An 18,847-nucleotide genomic window follows, 5' to 3' on the forward strand; every position below is an offset into this window, starting at 1 on the left:
CTTTTAGGAGTATTGTCAGAGCTCGAATTTAAATTTTTTAGATAAAGATGAAAGATTTGCATTCATCTTGTTACATCATTTAGTGATTTTAGCGATACTTGTTTAAAATTCATTTCCCCAACAAGAAAGTGGAAGGATATAACTTTTTGTACTTGGGAGGCTGGGTCGGGCTAGTCTGAAAGGAGTTTGTTAAGTAAATATCCGAGTTCACATATGTCCTTGCATATTCCTTTCTTCATGCATGGTGTTTAGTGTACTCAACTTTGTTTCTAGTTCGACTTCAAAAGTTATTTCATGATAAGAACAGATTTCTTCGGATCAATTGTGATACTCACCCTGCACCGCGCCGCACCCCACACTTTGCCCACATAAGAAATTGGGCCTGAATCTATCATCCTTGTCACCCCAAAAGGCATATGGCCTTTGGAACTTGGAAGTACCAATCGACCCTCTCTATATATATTTGGAATATTTCAAAAGCATTAGTTCCAAACCAGCTAGAAGAAAGCTAACTCTTCCCCATTTCAATTTGTTTTTAATTTTAATATCGCATATGACATATTTAAGAGCACAAAATTTAAAGGGTACTTTAGTATATTACACACATATTTAGCTTAAGACCATAAATTCAAAAAAAAAAATCATTTTCTTCAAAAAACATTTTCTTCAACTTCGTATGTCCAATTAAATTATGACACATAAAATAAAACTGACTGAGCATATCAATATTGCATATATCCGTGTTATATTGTACATATTTAGTTCTTAAGGAATATTAATATGGGTGTAAATCTAATTATCTACACTTAATTTCTAATGTATATAAAATTAAATGGTAAAGGACTGATTTTTCTTTTGAGGAACTTAAAGAAATATGATTTATAACTTAGGTTACGATTTTGGACTAAATATAGCTCAACAAAAAAAATCAGCAACAGACAATTTTGTCTCTAAACAATATAATCGTTAGTTAATGGATTATCGATAAATTATTAGAAAACTCTTATCAGCTATGAGCTATTTAACGATGAATTTGATAGTTAATTCTTATTTTGGAATGTTGAGTCATTTTATCCACCTTACACATAAAGTGCTCAAAGATCATATGGAGAATATTTAAAAGGTAGTTATATTCCATTCTGATTTTCAAGATTGTAAAATGTGATGCAGTTTCATTTATCATACAAATAATAAAAAAATATTTTATTTTTTTTGCTCTTTTATTTATATATAGGAATATTTTCATCTTTTTATTTAACCCTTATATATAGCTCCCTCCAATTCAAGTAACCATATCAAATCAACAAACTCAATACACAAAAAGCCTTTTCTTTTCTAGTAGCCTTCACATATTTTCTTCCAATACCAAAATATCTTTCACAAAAGACTTAAAAACATTATGGAAATGGTGATGAAGTTGGGAGCACAAAGTCCAGTGGTGATTTTCAGTAGAAGCACTTGTTGTATTTCTCATAGCATCGAAACCCTAATCCGAAATTTCGGAGCAAACCCTATTGTTTATGAGCTTGATAGAGTTCAAAATGGGAAGTAATTGGAGAGGGCATTGGTTGAATTAGGGTGTCAACAAATTGTGCCTGTTGTGTTCATTGGAAATGAGTTAGTTGGAGGTTCTAATGAAATTATGAGTCTCAATATTAGAGGCAAGCTAAAGCAATTGCTCATAAAGGCTAATGCAATTTGGGTATAGAAAATATATGCTTGTAATTTTTTTTAAAATAACCATGGGTCAGGGGCAACATGCACACAACTCGACTAGTTTCATGAGTACTTGTGCTACCTACATCAACAGAGGTACCGAATAACTCTGTCCACTAAAACTTGGACTGATGGAAAAAAATCACCTGGTATTTGCCTCAAGAGAGATTTACAAGATTGAAATTTGATAGCTAAATTAATTCTAGGTCTTGATTTCATTTTTGGGCAGTGAAAAACCTAGCTATTGAGGTTTTCTTTTCTTCACCTTTTTATCTCCAATTTTTGTTGTTAATGTATTATTTAATATAATAATTAATGATATGTTTTGGCCATACAATTACTCATAGACTAGTTCCACTTTTGTATGGTTGAACATATTATTAACTAAATAAAATCCTTCCGTTATTTAGCAAAAAAAATAAAATTCATATCACATTCCTAATGTTGTTCTTGCACACACAACCTAGTAGGCTTATATATAGAAGTAACTTTTTTGTTCAAACCCTGTGTATGCATTAAAATTTTACTAAATATGTATAAAAAATAAATTCAACGCCCAATTACTAACACTTGATGAGGTCATTACCTTAGAATCAAGAACCCATAAAATTCAAATTCTAAATCTATTTTCTGCTTGCGTTATTTCTTGCATTATAAGTAAACACGAGATATATAATGATATCATATAGGTTCTTTCTGGCTCCTTCTTTAGCCAGTAGATCCGCTACTACATTTTGCTCCCTAAATGTGTACCATTATGAGCTCAGGGTTCCTAATAACGTCATCAAGTACCTGCATTCATGAATTATAATTGAGCAAGTAAAGTTACTATTATACAGAAAACTTAGTACCTCTATAGAGTCGATTGCAACTCTAGATCTATTGTTTTAGGTTGTCTCAAAGAACAACATATTTTTGTACATAGATTAATTCTTAAAAACAATTTAATTATAATTATGACATGTTTAAAATTATAATTAACATACGTTGATGTTGGAGATAAATTGTAAAGAAAAAATAAAAAATTGTGACCTTTCGGGTTTGTAAGGGAGATTTTTTTTGGTGAGAATATATTATGATGATAAAATTGGCATAGTACTTAATATATTCCCTTTCTTGATCAAGTAATTCACTTTATTCCTAAAATATAATAAAGGAATTTGAACCAATTAAGTTAGTCATTTATCAACCAAACTAGCTAGAAGAAGCATCAAAATTTGTGTGTGGTACTTTTTTCTATACTTTTGGTACGGATAATTATTTGAACTTGATTTCAACAGCATGTATATACGTCTATAAGTATATATTACGAAAAAAAAGAAGATATTTTTACATCATCATATTATTATTAAGATAATTTTTACATAAATAACTTGTCTTATTTTTAAGATCGCAAATTCCATATTTTAAAAAGATTTATATGTAAATATATTTTGAGTCATGACTCGATATATAGTATATAGCAAAAAATCTTTATACTTATTATGTGCATAACTTAAACTCAATCACAAAATGTATTCACTCCATTTAAAAAATTGTAATTACTCAATATGTAGTTATAATTGTATTATAATATTGCCACAAGATATACATAAACATGCTCTTCATGCATGTTATAAACGGTGGATAAAGCAAAATTGCCTAGATTTCCAAAAGAAAAGATTAGGTATGACCTATTAAAGTATAATAACTTTATTTATACATCAAGATTAATCATTAATCACAATGTGAAGAAAATTACAAAGATCAAAGATAATAGTCTCACTATATGAAAATTCCTAGACCTAGTACACTTGCTACATATATATATAGTTTTTATTAATTCCTACACCCAAATGGCATTAGCCCTAATTAGCAATTGCTTAAGCTTACCCCTCACATTAAGACTCATTATCTCATTAGCACCACCAACTAACTCTTTCCCTATAAATATTGCTGGCACACTTGGATGACATCCTAGTTCAATCAATGCCTTCTCCATTTGCTTCCCATTTGGATGTGTATCGAGCTCGTAAAATGTAGGGTTTGCTCCAAAACTACGGATTAAGGTTTCAATAGTATGAGAAATGCAACAACTACTCTTGGTGAAAATCACCACCGCGCTTGATGCTCCCAACTTCATCACCATATCCATGTTTGAAGTAGAAATTTAAATGATTAGTTTGGCCAAATGCCAAGATTTTTAGGTTTTAGTGAAGAGGAAATTAGAAATTGTGAAGGATACAAGAAATGAAATATGAAAGTTTGTGAAGTGAATTTGAGACTTGATTTGTTGTTGAGAAAATTGAACCTAACATGAAGCTATATATAGAGGCATTATGTTAACTAAAAGAGAGATAGAGAATAAAAGGTGAAAATTGTTGTGGATATGGATATATCTAGATTGTTCTTGATCACTTGTATGATAAGGACATAACAAAACTAAATTGAAAATAAAAAGAATATAATCTATCACATCTTTAAAATATTCCAAGAACATTGTAAGGCCACTAAAGTCCTTTTGGATTTTCATTTTTCACACAATTTTTTTTTTTTCAAGTTTACGCTTGTTTGGTTTTTTTTTTTTTTTACCCTCCCTAGGAGCTCCCACCTCTTTTGCTCCCTTGGTGACTCGAACTCGCAACCTTCGGGTTGGAAGTGAGGGGTGCTTACCATCCGAGCAACTCCCTCTCGTCCGCTTGCTTGGTTTGGTTTGTGTTTTTAATGCAATTTTCTCTTTCCGAAAACAACATTCTCGTATCAACGTATTAAAGTATGTGACCATTTCATTTCTAGCTTAAATCATTAGAGATCAAAGCACACCTTTATTTTTTTAACTGCGGACCTAAATTTCCTTATTAATATACTACGTACTATTACTCTTCAATAATTTATATAACGTTGACTTGTATGTTTCGATAATTATATGCAATCATGAAAAGTGTATAATATAATGAAGAATCAAGACCGATGTTACAAGAAATATGAATGTTTCATTTTCAGTTAAGTTCTGATAAGAACAAATTGTATTTTTCGAATGCCCTCTTTAGGGGTGTACATGGTCAAGTTGGTTCGGATTTTTCAAATATCAAACCAAATCATTTGTGTCGGATTTTTAAATCTATAAACCAAACCAAATCGATAAAACTCGGGTTTTTTAACTTTGGATTTTTTCGGATTTTTTCGGGTTTTTCCAGTAAAGTATTCATACAAACATATAATTTACTTGTACTTCAAATATTTCTTTAGTCCTACCAAAATACAAATATCTAAGATGGTTCTTAAGAAAATAACACAAAATATTATATGAGTAATGCTACTAAAATATCCAACAAAAAAATAATAATAATGAAATCGTGTAAAACAAATATTGCAAATTAACAAGTCATAATGACAATGATCATAATTTAAAAGTATTAAATCATGCTAAAATAAGTTTAATAAGTATTAGTTACATGGCTAAATATTAAAAGAAATTAAAATTAGATTACGTATTTGAATAAACCAATGTAAAACCATAGAGCAAATATTCAATATTATTGTCATTTTTAGTGTTGAATTGATTTTCTTTTTGCATTAGTATTAATTTGATTTTGATTTAAGCTTTATTATAATTACCAACATTTGTGGACTATAATATTTATTGAACCATTTAGAATTCTAAGTTTCAAACTTGAAATAATAATATATTAAAAGATAAAAATTATGAAAAGGTATAAGAAATATTTAAAAATTATATCAAAGTAAGTATTTTTATGTATAAAATAAGATTTTAAAATTATATATATAATGTCGGGTTGGTTTTTTTTAGTTAGAACCAAACCAAATCAAATATAGTCGAATTTTTTTTTTCAATACCAAACCAAGTCAAACCAACCACTAGTCAAGTTTTTTTTCTCAATTTAACTCGGTTAACGGTTTGGTTCAATTTTGTACACCTCTAGCCCTCTTGAGCACAATGTATCTACTAAAGGAAAAATAAATCTATATGTCCAGCTGGAGTAATCTTTTTCAATAGAATATAACTTTTAATTTGGGAGATAAAAATGAAATCTTTTAAGAATATATATCCACATATATATAGACGTGTTGTTGAAATCAAGTCCACATTAACTATACGATCTGTACCATAGACAAATTTGATTAAAATTCCCTTTAGTATAAACTAGATATCAAAAAAGGGAATTTAGTACAATTATATTACTTATCTATGAAAAATGCTCAATCCCTTACAACATCGAAGAGCCACATATTTAACGTATTACTCTACTTTCCCTCTTAAGGTATCAAAATGTAACAAGGTCATACTTCAGATAAAAATAAACGTTCAACTTTAATTGCATGCGTACTTTCAAAGTTGTGTCTTGGAAAGGCGTTATATATAGTTTTTTTTTAATGAAGTTCTAATATATGTCTTGGCAAGATCCAACTTTAGACATTTTTCGTAGTTATGTCTTTGGCAAGGCCAACTTCGGATATTTTGGCATGAAGTTAGGACATATATATTATATGCCTCAATTTCAGATATATATGACTTAAATTCTAAAATTATGTTGAAGCAAAAAACGAGAAAAAAGGACTTTAGTCTTTATGTTAATTTAAATGAAGAACGGCTGATTTTTTTATTATTAAATTGTAATTATCTTTACGTATTTTTTCCCACGAAATTCGAATAGTGCATATTGAGAGAGTACGATAAGTCGATATGAGAGAAGAAGAAGCAAGAAGAATCATGTTAATCAAGCGATGTATTTTCAAGTGCATAAAATACAAGGTTTGTTTGGTACGTAGAGAGGTAGAGGCAACTTTTTCAGAGGAAGAGCATACGCCAACCTATGTCAAATTTGTGAAAGAAATAGCTATACGGCTGAAGCAGTCTTAATTAGAGATTTTGAATTTGAGCCTTGAGTATATATAAATTATGAAATAGTCTTTTGTAGAAAATGTTTTGCTCTCAAAATGGAACTTTCCGACGCAGATTCAAATTAGTCCATCCCCAATTAGTACCGGATACCGAATTGAAAAAAAAGTTTCCCCATGCCATTGCATGCAAAAGATGGAAGTGAGGAATTTCTTATTGATGGCAAGAAGATTTCATTCATGTATATATGTCACCAAAAGTCAAAACTTTAATATGTAGGTACATATAAGAATATTTGCAATATGTGTGTTCATGTGATCTTTAGCCTGTTAGAACAAGTTGTAACTGTTGTATGTAAAGAATGTCATTCGAACAAATCAATAAGTTTCATAACGATACATAGAGATGCTAATTTCTCTATTAAATTCTTCCTAAGTCTTTACAAAATTAATTAAATCGAAATCGCCACTTCTTTATAGATAAATAAATAATATAAGTTGTCACCCATGAAGGGTTCCTGTGGAGGGTTTGACTTGACCCCTGCCACTAGATTGCAAAAAGAAAAGACTTGCTATGACCAAAGTATAAGTAGTTTTTATTTATACATCAAGAAGCAAAATGTGAGAGAAAACAAAAAGAGTACTCTCTATTTAAGTGGTAAATTTATCATCAAAACATTTAGACTAATTGCTATATACATAGCTAGTCATTATTAATCAATTTTTACACCCAAATGGCATTAGCCCTAATAAGCAATTGTTTAAGTTTTCCCCTCACATTAAGGCTCATTATCTCATTTGCTCCACCAACTAACTCTTTCCCTATAAATATTGCTGGCACACTTGGATGACACCCTAGTTCCATCAATGCCTTCTCCATTTGCTTCCCATTTGGATGTGTATCGAGCTCGTAAACGGCAGGGTTTGCTCCAAAACTACGGATTAAGGTTTCAATGCTGTGAGAAATGCAACAACTACTCTTTGTGAAAATCACCACCGCGCTTGATGTTCCCAACGTCATCACCATGTCCATTTTGAAACAACTTCGTCAAGAAACAATGAGTAGTTTGGCTCAAATGCCAAGATATATGTATATAGCTTTTAGTAAAGAGGAAAGAAGTTGTGAAGTGAAATTTGAGGGTTGATTTGTTGTTGAGAAAATTGAACCTAACATGAAGCTATATATAGAGGCATTATGTTAGGTAAAAGAGAAAAAAAAAGAAGGTGAAAATTGGTACAAGTTGATGATGTGATATATCTAGATTGTTCTTTGATTACACTTGTATGATAAGGGCATATAATTGTATGCCTTAGCAGGATTTTAAAGTAGCATAACATACTCAATCTGAAAATGAAAAGAATATAATCTATCACTTTTAAAATATTACAAGAACATTATATTGCAATGTCACTATGATCTCTATCTTGGTTCGATTTGTATATTTAAGGCAATTTTCTCTTTTAGAAAATAAAAATCTTGTTTGAACATGTTGAATTGTACGACCACTTCATCTTTAGCTTAAATCATTAGAGATCAACTCACATTAATTTTTATTTACTTAACTAAATTTATAAAACGTTGACTTGTATGTGTCAATAATTATAGATGTTGCATTTTCAGTTTGTACACTTAATTATTCACTATTAATTAGTTTAAACTCCGATAAGAACGAAATATATTTTGTGAATGCCCCCCTTGAAAACAAAGTATCTACAAAAAGAAAATTAAATGTATATTATATCCAGCTGGCCTGGAGTGATATTTTTCAATAGAATCTTACTTTTGATTGGAGAAAAAAACTGATTTTTTTTTTCCAGAATATATCCTCATAGACATACTGTTAAAATCAAGTTTGATTGCTATGTGACAAACTTGGTTAATATTAATTCCCTTTGGTATTAAATAAAATCATTCGATAAAGAAGGGGAATGTACGTAGTACGAGTTGTTCTATTATTCTCATTCAAATAAATTCTCCCTTACTACATCGAAAGGTCACATATTATCATATATAGTACTCTATTTTACCTTATTAAGGTCACTATATACGATAATTATGTGAGACTTTTTTTTATTTCATAATTAAATGACACTCAAAGTGTGTGGACCCAAAAGTCACGTACGGCCGCCAAAGTGGTCAAGCCACTAACGCAAAGACTTTAGGCTCTAAAATTTTGAGGGCCAATGTTTTTTTTTCATCCATCTAATGTTAGTATCTGTAATGAATTTCCCGAGTAATTCGATTTTGAGACACGCAAGGCCAATTAAAGAGAAAAATATTCTCTAGAAAGATTTTCTTTTTACTCAGAGGCTCAAACTTAAAATCTCTAGACTCTAGTTAAGTTTTTTACCTATATAATCGATGTATATGCTATAGCTTAGCCTTACTTTTCTTTAGAAAATAATTGAGCAAAAAAATAAATAAAGATTCCTGTTGATGTTTAGGCGGCCACCAATCTTATTGAGTAGGCATAATTCCACATACTCGTGAGACAAAAGATAGCCTCACTCAACTATTATCAATTATGTATGAGGCATACAATAAAACTTTTGAGTTAAGATAATATAATAATGTAACGACTATAATATTATCTGGTGCAAATGGGAACACAATATTCCTCTGCCATTGCAAAAAAGGGGAAATAACAAATCTTCCTATTAATGGCTAGAAGATTTCATTTATATGTCACCTCAAAGTTCAAAACTTTTATAGGTAGGTAAGAATATTTGCAATATGTACCATATGCACTCCAATTAAAACAAGTTGTTTTGATTGGATAAGAGGAAGGCATTCGAATGGGTCATTTATTAATCTTCAAGATTAATTAAGAACAACTATATATATATATATATATATATATATATATATATATATATATATATATATTTGATTAATTAATAATTAAATAAAAACAAAATTTATGTGGCATCTTGAAATTCATAAATGGCACTAGCCTACTACATATTAGGTTCTTTTGAGGTCCTTTGAGGATGTGTTGTCTTTGCAAGGAAGTTAATCAGCTGGTTTGCTTCTTTGTATAGCAAAATGATAAATATTGGAGTCAAATTGACACTTCTTCGAGAGTTCTGTTGAGAACATAATTAAGTATATAAAAATGTGTTTTTTTAATAACTCAAGTTTTTCGATAAGATAGTTATATATGCATAATTCTTAAGTAAAAGAATGAGAGCAATGAAAGATTGTATTGATAAATGAATCGTCGAGTATATGCTCCTTATATATGAGTTGTTACAGAAAGTTTGTGGAGTCCTAGGTTAGCTACACTTAGAGTTATACTACAATGCAAATACAATTACAAGAGTAGAGGTTTGATTACTACTACAGGTATAACTCTTTAACAAGACACAGTAGCCTAGTCCTAGTACGACTCGAACTTTTTAACAATTAACACTGTTGTACCACGTTGTTTAATGTGTGCCTTATCTTCAGGTACCCCTATCTTCAACAATATACACTTTTAACATGGTATCATAATAGGCAAGAGTTCTGAGATCGAATCGTACCACTACCCTTTATCCAAAAGAGAATTTTGATGTGCATGTTAAGAACATAATCAAGCAAATAAAGGTGTGTTCTCTCTGAGATATGATCACACACTAACAAGTTCTTCAATGCTTCTCTACATAATTTGGAGATTATTATATATGATATATTGAATCAAGATAGACTTCAAGTATCACTAATAAGATATTGATATTGTTTATTTCATCATATGATGGACTTTGCTCAATCTCAAAATGTAAAAGTAATGACACATAACGTATGTATATAACCACATAAACTAGTATAAATATTATTGATAATTTATTAAAATTCAATACATAAAGACATGATCATTGTTATGAACTTTTTCCATGCCATCAGCTGTAAACAAGTAAAACAGCCACTAGCTATGACCAAAGTATAACTCTTTTTAGTACATTAAGAAGCAAATAAAAATGGGAGGAGAACACAACCTTTGCTAAAAAGCTAAAAAGAACCTCTACAAATAGGGTTGATTTATTGTCAAAACTCCTATATTTGCTATACCAAGTCATTATTAATTAATTTCTATACCCAAATTGCTTTAGCCCTAATGAGCAATTGTTTGAGCTTTCCCCTCACATTAAGGCTCATTATCTCATTAGCACCACCAACTAACTCTTTCCCTATAAATATTGCTGGAACACTTGGTTCACACCCTAGTTCCATTAGTGCCTTCTCCATTTGCTTCCCATTTGGATGTGTATCGAGCTCGTAAACTATAGGGTTTGCTCCAAAACTACGGATTAGGGTTTCAATGCTGTGAGAAATGCAACAACTACTCTTGGTGAAAATTACCACTGCGCTTGATGATCCCAACTTCATCACCATATCCATGTTTTAAATGAGTTCAAGAAATGTGTATAGTTTGGACAAATGCCAAGATATGTATATAACTTTTAGTGAAGAGGAAATTTGAAGTTGTGAAGGCTAAAGGTTTTGTGAAGTGAATTTGATGCTTGATTTGTTGAGAAAATTGAACCAAAGATGAAGCTATATATAGAGGCACTATGTTAACAAAAAGACAAAAAAAAAAGAAGGTGAAAATTGCTAAGAATTACAAGTTGATGATATGATATATCTAGATTGTTCTTGATTACACTTGTATGAAAATTAGAGCATATTGCATGCCTTATCTGGATTCTAAAGTAGCATAACATAATCGAGCTGAAAATAAAAAGAACAAAATCTATCACCTTTAAAATATTCCAATATCATTGTAAGCTCACTAAATTAAAGTCCTTTTAATTTTTGATTTGAGGGGGAAAAAAAATGCAATCTATTAAGAATATATATCCTCATATAGACATGTTGTTGAAATCAAATCCACATTATATGATCCGTACCCATAGAGAATTTTTTGAAGCTTATAGTTTGGTTGATATATTAAAATTCCTTTTGGTATAAAATAAAATGCACCCTTACTACCTCGAAAGGCCGCATATATTATCATTTTAGCTAGTTGTGTGGCACATTTTTGAATCTAAGAAAATAAAATAAAAATCTATAAAAGATGTCTCTATTAAGGTTTATGATTTTTGAGATCCAAGATAATAATGGAAATGCTCGAGTCTCATACATTGGTTAATATTGTCATACATATGGGGAAATTAAGGGTATATATAATTGACAATAAAATCCTAATTAAACAATAATTAATCTAATGGATATATATGTTATTTGACTTATTAATATTGGAGATATGTGTAATGGATTAATGTCTAATGGTAGGATTAAATACATATAAGATATAATATTTTCGAAATATCCAAAAATTTGAAGTACCAAATCTAAAATCCAAAAAAAATAGAACTTAAATCTTTTTTTTAAAAAATAAAAAAATAAAATTGGGGTAGAAAAAGGCAAATGGGGAGGGAATTTTTTTTTTTTTTTTTTGATACAAAAAAGAGGTAGTATATTATATGTTAATATGCGTCATTAGAAAGCAATGGCAGAGCATGTTGTGATTTGTATCTAGAGAGGGGGATTGGGTTGATTACAATATTTATTAGTACTAGTTGGCTTTAAAAAAAAGTTGGCTTAATATGGCTATCAAAAAAAGTTCTCGCTTTGTCTGCTTCGGAGAGGGGATTATAATATGTGGAATTGAACCTCTATCAATAAGGTGGAATTCAGATAGTTAACTAATTGAGATACTAAGATTCCAAAATTCAATCCACGAACCACAAATTCAACGAATTTTTTATTTCGATTCGGGATTACCCAAATTATGCTCTCCCCTACTCCAAACATATTCACAATCTCAACCTTTCTTGGAAAATTCTACCAATGTTTGTCTTGAATGAAATAGAGTAGATAAGGCTGAAACTTTTTTTGTTAGTACTAGTACTAATGTATCCCCTAACATTGATAGCAATCCAGCACTGTCACTCTCTTGTAATAACGCATATTAAATATTAATATAATTTTTTTTATTTTCTTCTATTAAGCATTAATTAATCATCTTTCGAACAATTAATAATTAAAAAAAGTCACAAAGAAATTTGCCTTATCGGAGTTGACATTTATCCATGTCGAACCAGCCTCTTGCACCCGCTGGAAGATGTTGTAGATTGAAGTGTATAGGTTATTTTGAAGATATGATATAAGAACAGGCAAAGGTCCTGAAATTGAATCACACCATTATCGATTATCAAATGAATTTTTTTATGTGCTTGATGGCTTGACCCACGAAATAGAATAAGCCTTACGTGAATTAGGGTATGTTGAGACTTGAGAACATAATTAATTAAATAGAAGTGTAGATCAGTACCTAAATTATATTGGAAATTATTATATATGATCTAGAATCGAGATATACTTCAAGTAGTGGTGTTAGAGATCATTAATAAGAGATTGAAATTGTTTATTTTCATTTGATGGACTTCGTTAAATATCGAAAATATTGTAAAAATGATAGAACATAACACGTGTAGCCATTATAAAGTAATAAAAATGTTATTGATACTTTATTAAAATTCAATACATAAAGATATGATCATTGCTATGAACTTCTTTCATGCCATCAGCTGTAAATAGTCACTAGCTATGACCAAAGTATAACTCTTTATAGCACATTAAGAAGCAAATAAAAATGGGAGAAAAGCACAACCTTTGCTGCATAGAAACCTTTGCTAAAAAGCTAGAAAGAAACTCTACAAATGGGGTTGATTTATTGTCAAAACTCCTAGACTTGCTACCAAGTCATTATTAAGTAATTTCTATACCCAAATGGCATTTGCCCTAATGAGCAATTGTTTAAGCTTACCCCTCACATTAAGGCTCATTATCTCATTAGCACCACCAACTAACTCTTTCCCTATAAATATTGCTGGAACACTTGGCTGACACCCTAATTCAATCAATGCCTTCTCCATTTGCTTCCCATTTGGATGTGTATCGAGCTCGTAAATTGTAGGGTTTGCTCCAAAACTACGAATTAGGGTTTCGATGCTGTGAGAAATGCAACAACTACTCTTGGTGAAAATCACCACTGCATTTGTTGCTCCCAACTTCATCACCATATCCATTTGAAACAACTTCAAGAATTAATGAGTAGTTTATAGCTTTTAATAAGAGGAAAAGAAGTTGTGAAGGCTAAAGGTTTTTTGAAGTGAATTTGAGGCTTGATTTGTTGTTGAGAAAATTGAACCAAAGGTGACGCTATATATAGAGGCATTATGTTAACTAAAAGACACAAAAAAGAGGTGAAAATTGCTAAGAATTACCAGTTGATGATATGATATATCTAGATTGTGCTTGATTACACTTGTATGATAATAAGAGCATATTGCATGCCTTATCTGGATTCTAAAGTAGCATAACATACTCAAGCTGAAAATAAAAAGAACAAAATCTATCACTTTTAAAATATTCCAAGAATATTGTAAAGCTCACTAAATTTTTAATTTTTTATTTGAAGAAAAAAAAAACAGTGCAATCTTTTAAGAATATATATCCTCATATAGACGTGTTGTTGAAATCAAATCCACATTATATGATCCGTACCTTTAGAGTATTTTTTGAAGCTTCTGATCCTAGTTTGGTTGATATATTAAAATTCCTTTTGGTACAAAATAAAATGCACCTTTACTACCTCGAAAGGCCACATATATTATCATTTTAGCTAGTTGTGTGGCACATTTTTGGATCTAAGAAAATAAAATAAGATCTTTAAAATATGTCTCCATTAAGGTTTATGATCTTTGAGATCCAAGATAATTATGGAAATTCTCTAGTCTCATTGTATTCATGTCTGGAATATACATGCATATTGGTTTTTTTTTTTTTACATGTATGTTGGTTAGTGTGGTACATATGGGAAAATTAAGGGTATATATAATTGACAATAAAATCTTAATTAAACAAGGAGACTAATTAACTACTCTAATGGGTATATATGGTAGTGGACTTTTTTTTTTGGTAGAAAATATGATATTTATATTAATTAATTATTGATCCTTAAACTAGAACGCTGAAGTGGCATTGCTGAACACCTACTAATGGTGTTCGGGGAGGGGGCATTTTTTCTTCAATACTATTACATACAATATTTGCAAAAGATGGGTTTGTGAGCCTAACAAAAGTAGTTCCCACTTTGTCTGCTTCTAGCTTTTTTGAAATAAACACCGGAGGAACTTCCATGCACAAAAAAGAGTTGTCCTGAGTTAGTTTAGCGCCTTCCTTTGCTAGAGCATCTGCCACTTGATTAGTTTCCCTAAAGTTGTGGTGTATTGGAGGGTTCCCCAGCCACCGGAGGAGATCCCAGTTTCCTTGCTAGTGCTAGTTGCATCCCCTGCATTAAGGCTATTAGTTCAGCTTTTATGTTATTTGCTATACGACCCAATCTCCTTTAATATCCCTAATGACTCCTCCTGTCCCACTGCGTCCTAGGCTGCCTTTAGAGGATCCGTCACTATTGAGTTTGAAACCTATAGGAGGAATTGTCCATTTCAGGTGCTTTATTAAGCTTTTTTTTTTGCTTTTGCGGTTATGGCTTGTGAGGGCAAGAAATTCAACTGCTTGTTCGAGAGCTTTTTCGGCTCGAATGTTCTTCCCCCTATTATTGTGGTAGTTATCGTTCCTTGTTAGCCATACATTCCATAAGTTGAAGGGGAAGGCATCTTGCCAAGTTAGTGAATGGTTAAGAGGTACCTTGAGGTTTTTTAGTAGGGACAGCCAATCTGATTCCTAGTTGTTTGTGAATTGGTTTAAAGTGTATATTACCCCTAATTCCTTCCATAGCAGCCTTACATTAGGACATTCAATAAAGATGTGTTTTATTGTTTCAGGCTTTCCGCATAGGTGACAATTGACATAGGTTGCTAACATTAATTCCTATTGATTTTAAGAAGTTTCTGGTTGGAAGCTTATTGTGCTGGCAAAGCCAGAGGAAGAATTTGATTTTGCTGGGACATTTTTGTGTCCAAACCCATTTGAAGCTCACGAAGTTTTGTTTGTTACTGACATTTTTCGTTAGGAATTTGTAGACCGAAGAAGTAGTTAGTATACCCTTCGACTGAGGTTTCCAAGTAGTTATATCTATTTTATTTGGTGTATGGGCTATGTAGGTGTTGTTTAGTAGTAGGATTATCTCATTTGGTAGTTCGAAGGGTATGGAATTTTCACTCATACCCATTTCTAGGATAACGTCAGCTACTTTTACACTAAAATTTTCTATTCTTAGTGGCCACTGCACGAGTTCCCTCGTAGTTTTCCCATTTGGTAGCCATTTATTGAACTGTGGTCTTGCCATTCCCCAGAATCCGTTCCATACCTTTTTTACATATATCCCATCCTATTAGTAGATTTTTCCAAATCCTGTTGTGCGAGGGGAAGGCATAACTATGGATATTTATCCCATTTTTTCCATATTTATTAATGAGTATTGATGCCCAGATTGTGTTTGGATTTTTAAAGGCTCTCCACACCAACTTTGCTAGAAGAGCGAGGTTTCTAGCTCCTGTTTTTTGAATTCCTAGTCCTCCTTCCGATTTTTCTGAGGTGACGACTTCCCATTTAATCATGTGGATTTTCCTTTTATTCGATGTTGATCCTCATATGAAGTTTCGTTGGATTTGATCGATTTTTTTGTAATATATTGCATTATATGTGTTGGTATGTTATTTAGGAATGTTTTTGCTAATGTTGTTCTCCCTGCTATATTTAGAAATTTGGTTTTACATCCTGCGAGCTTTGCCCGCATGTTATCTAGGATGAATTGATAATCGTTTTTTGGGGTGCTTCTGTTCGTAATAGGAAAGCCCAGATATTTTCCAAAAAGGTTCCCGCTTTTTATTTTCAACTTTATTGAGATCTTTTTGTTTAATTCTTTTGGGCAATTCTTTGAGAATATTAATTTAGATTTGCTTGTATTTACCATTTGTCCTGAGGCCGCACAGAAACCTTTTATTATTTGTTTTATTACTTCGCAATTTCCTTTATCCGCTCTGCTCATTAGAACTAGATCATCTGCGAAGAAAAGATGGGATATTGTGGGGCCCTGTTTGGAGATCCTGATGGGGGTTCAATGTTTGAGCTAAACTTCCTGCTCTATCTTTCTTGACAGAACTTCTAGACAGAGGATAAATAGATATGGAGATATAGGGTCTCCCTGTCGAATCCCTTTGGATGATTCAAATTGTTCTATTTTTGTGCCATTTATGAGGATAGATACTTCACTTGTTGTAATACACGACATTATCAAGTTGACTATATTGCGGGGAAAATTGAAGTAATGTAAGGTATCTCTGATGAAAGACCATTTTATTTTATCGAAAGCTTTTTCGAGATCTATTTTGAGAATAAGATTGACTTTCTTCCCTTTCATTTTCTAAAGTGTGAGATTATTTCTTGTATTATTATGGCATTACCGGAAGCTTGTCTATTTTTTAGAAAGCTGGATTGGCAGGGATTAATGACTTTGTCCATTATTGGTCTGAGTCGTTTGGAGATTATCTTGGCGATTATTTTATAAGTGGTATTACATAGGCGTATGGGTCTAAAGTAAATTAATTTGGTTGTGTTTTTTTCTTTTTGGAATCAGACATATATAGATTTTATTGATTTCTCTAGGAATTTTTCCTTGTTGAAAGGAAGTCCTACCTAGAGAGGTGATAGATTCTCCTACGATGTTCTAGTATTTTTGGTAAAACAAGAGGTGTAGACCATCGGGGCCTGGAGCTTTATGAGGTTGGAACAAGAGAACAATTTTTTGTATCTCTTCGTCTGTAGGGGTGTCCCCTAGTTTGGAGAGGTCTACTTGGTTATTTGGGTTCACTAAATCTGGAGTTGCCAAGTTTGAGAAAGATCTTTTAGAGCTGAATAAGTCTTTAAAATAGTTGTAAGTGGTTTCCTCTATCTTGTTTTGATTATAGACCATTCTCTTTCGTCTGTTTGTGATGCTGTGATTTTATTGCGTCTTCTTTTGTTTAAGGTGGTTGTATGGAAGAACCTAGTATTGGCATCTCTTTCGTTTAGCTAATTTACTTTGGATTTTAATTTCCAAAACTCCTCCTCGATGTGTAATAAGTAGTTATATTCTTTTATGAGGACATTTTCAAGTTTTGTAAGGAAAGGGCAAAGGGGGTATTTTGGGGAGTTCTGGATTCCTTCGAGTCTTCTTATCAGCTTTCTTTTTTTATGAAATATGTTTACAAAGGAAGTCCGGTTTAATTTCATAACATCTTTTTGAAATTTTGGGATTGTCTCCAGTATGTCATTGTGCTCCAACCAAGAATCATTAATGACTCTAGTAAGATCAGGGTGGCTGGTCCACGTTGTTTCGAATCTAAAGATCTTTTTACGGTTTGGATTTAACTATGGGACCATGGCTAGGAGGAGTGAGCAATGGTCAGAGTGTGTTCGTGGCAAATGGTGTACTTGTGCATTGGAGTACACATGTACCCAATTATCGTTTGCCAAAAAATGATCAAGCCTCTCGTAAGTGAGTTGTGATTTATTTTTTAAGCATTTATTTAGCCATGTGTAACGACTACCTTTGAACCCCATATTTATCGGTTTACAATGGTTTATTGTTTCCCAGAAATATTTGGTACGACCTTTGTGTAAGGGGCTACCACAATTATTTTCATTTGTATTTAGAATTTCGTTAAATTCGCCTCTTAGCAGCCAATTGCCATTGAAGTTATCTTTTATTGTTTTGAGGTTTTGCCAAAAAAATTTCTTTGAATTTCTAAAAGAAACTCGCGTAAATAACACTAAAAAACCATAAGTCATTTGATAAACGTACCTTCACCATAGCATGTATCTCTTGCTCTATTGTGGATATATCATCCAACTCAAAGACTGCATCATCCCATAGGATTGCAAGACCTTCAGAATTCCCCACATATGGTACTTGTATCATTCTAGTGAAAGAGGGAAAGCTATCCAACAAGGGTTGGTGATCCTGCATTTTGGTTTCTACAAGAGCTACTAGCGGTGGTTTATGTCAATCTATTAATGCTCTAAAGTTCCTCCTAAAGTCCTCACCATTACATCCCCTACAATTCCAAATTATAATATTCATCGATCTATTGGTTTGGTTGATGGAATTCTCTTGAATCACCCTCTCTCTGTCTAACGGAGGGTTCCTGTTCATTAAGTATGGATTTAATATTACTGTAAAGTTTCCTACGCTTGGGTTGATTGGAGCACGTATATCTATTGAGCTTTTTAACAAAAAGGGTGGATAGATAAGTATGTATTATTTTTAATCTCCCTGAATATATTATTTTTATATCTTTT

The 18,847-nt window shown here is 31.7% G+C and overlaps 5 protein-coding genes across 5 annotated transcripts in view; all 5 read right to left on the reverse strand.

Moving 5' to 3' along the window:
- LOC125819013 (uncharacterized) overlaps nucleotides 1-18,847 on the reverse strand; it is a 513,298-nt gene that overhangs the window by 68,151 nt on the left and 426,300 nt on the right. The gene's annotated exons all lie outside the window — the stretch shown is intronic.
- LOC125818906 (monothiol glutaredoxin-S1-like) lies at nucleotides 3,542-3,850 on the reverse strand. The gene has a single exon (XM_049498415.1). The coding sequence runs from the start codon at nucleotides 3,848-3,850 to the stop codon at nucleotides 3,542-3,544; it is 309 nt and encodes a 102-aa protein (XP_049354372.1).
- LOC125819028 (monothiol glutaredoxin-S1-like) lies at nucleotides 7,131-7,711 on the reverse strand. The gene has a single exon (XM_049498543.1). It carries the CDS (start codon nucleotides 7,586-7,588, stop codon nucleotides 7,280-7,282), a length of 309 nt encoding a protein of 102 aa, XP_049354500.1. The 5' UTR covers nucleotides 7,589-7,711; the 3' UTR covers nucleotides 7,131-7,279.
- LOC125818907 (monothiol glutaredoxin-S1-like) lies at nucleotides 10,628-10,936 on the reverse strand. Its single transcript, XM_049498416.1, has one exon. It carries the CDS (start codon nucleotides 10,934-10,936, stop codon nucleotides 10,628-10,630), a length of 309 nt encoding a protein of 102 aa, XP_049354373.1.
- On the reverse strand, nucleotides 13,321-18,515 carry LOC125818908 (monothiol glutaredoxin-S1-like). The gene is made up of 2 exons (XM_049498417.1): nucleotides 18,351-18,515; nucleotides 13,321-13,638 (listed from the first exon to the last, which is right to left on the reverse strand). The coding sequence occupies exons 1-2, from the start codon at nucleotides 18,513-18,515 to the stop codon at nucleotides 13,321-13,323; spliced, it is 483 nt and encodes a 160-aa protein (XP_049354374.1).

The sequence above is a fragment of the Solanum verrucosum genome, unplaced genomic scaffold (assembly GCF_900185275.1).
Source record: "Solanum verrucosum unplaced genomic scaffold, falcon-dt-bn FXZP01000252.1, whole genome shotgun sequence".
Lineage (NCBI taxonomy): Eukaryota > Viridiplantae > Streptophyta > Magnoliopsida > Solanales > Solanaceae > Solanum > Solanum verrucosum.

Excerpts from the sequence above, each read along its gene's own strand:
- LOC125818906 (XM_049498415.1), bottom strand. The coding sequence starts at position 3,850 with ATGGATATGGTGATGAAGTTGGGAGCATCAAGCGCGGTGGTGATTTTC.
- LOC125819028 (XM_049498543.1), bottom strand. The coding sequence starts at position 7,588 with ATGGACATGGTGATGACGTTGGGAACATCAAGCGCGGTGGTGATTTTC.
- LOC125818907 (XM_049498416.1), bottom strand. The coding sequence starts at position 10,936 with ATGGATATGGTGATGAAGTTGGGATCATCAAGCGCAGTGGTAATTTTC.
- LOC125818908 (XM_049498417.1), bottom strand. The coding sequence starts at position 18,515 with ATGCAGGATCACCAACCCTTGTTGGATAGCTTTCCCTCTTTCACTAGA. Across the intron at positions 13,639-18,350 it reads AGATACATGCTATGGTGAAG|TTGTTTCAAATGGATATGGT; the intron begins GTACGTTTATCA and ends TAATTCTTGAAG.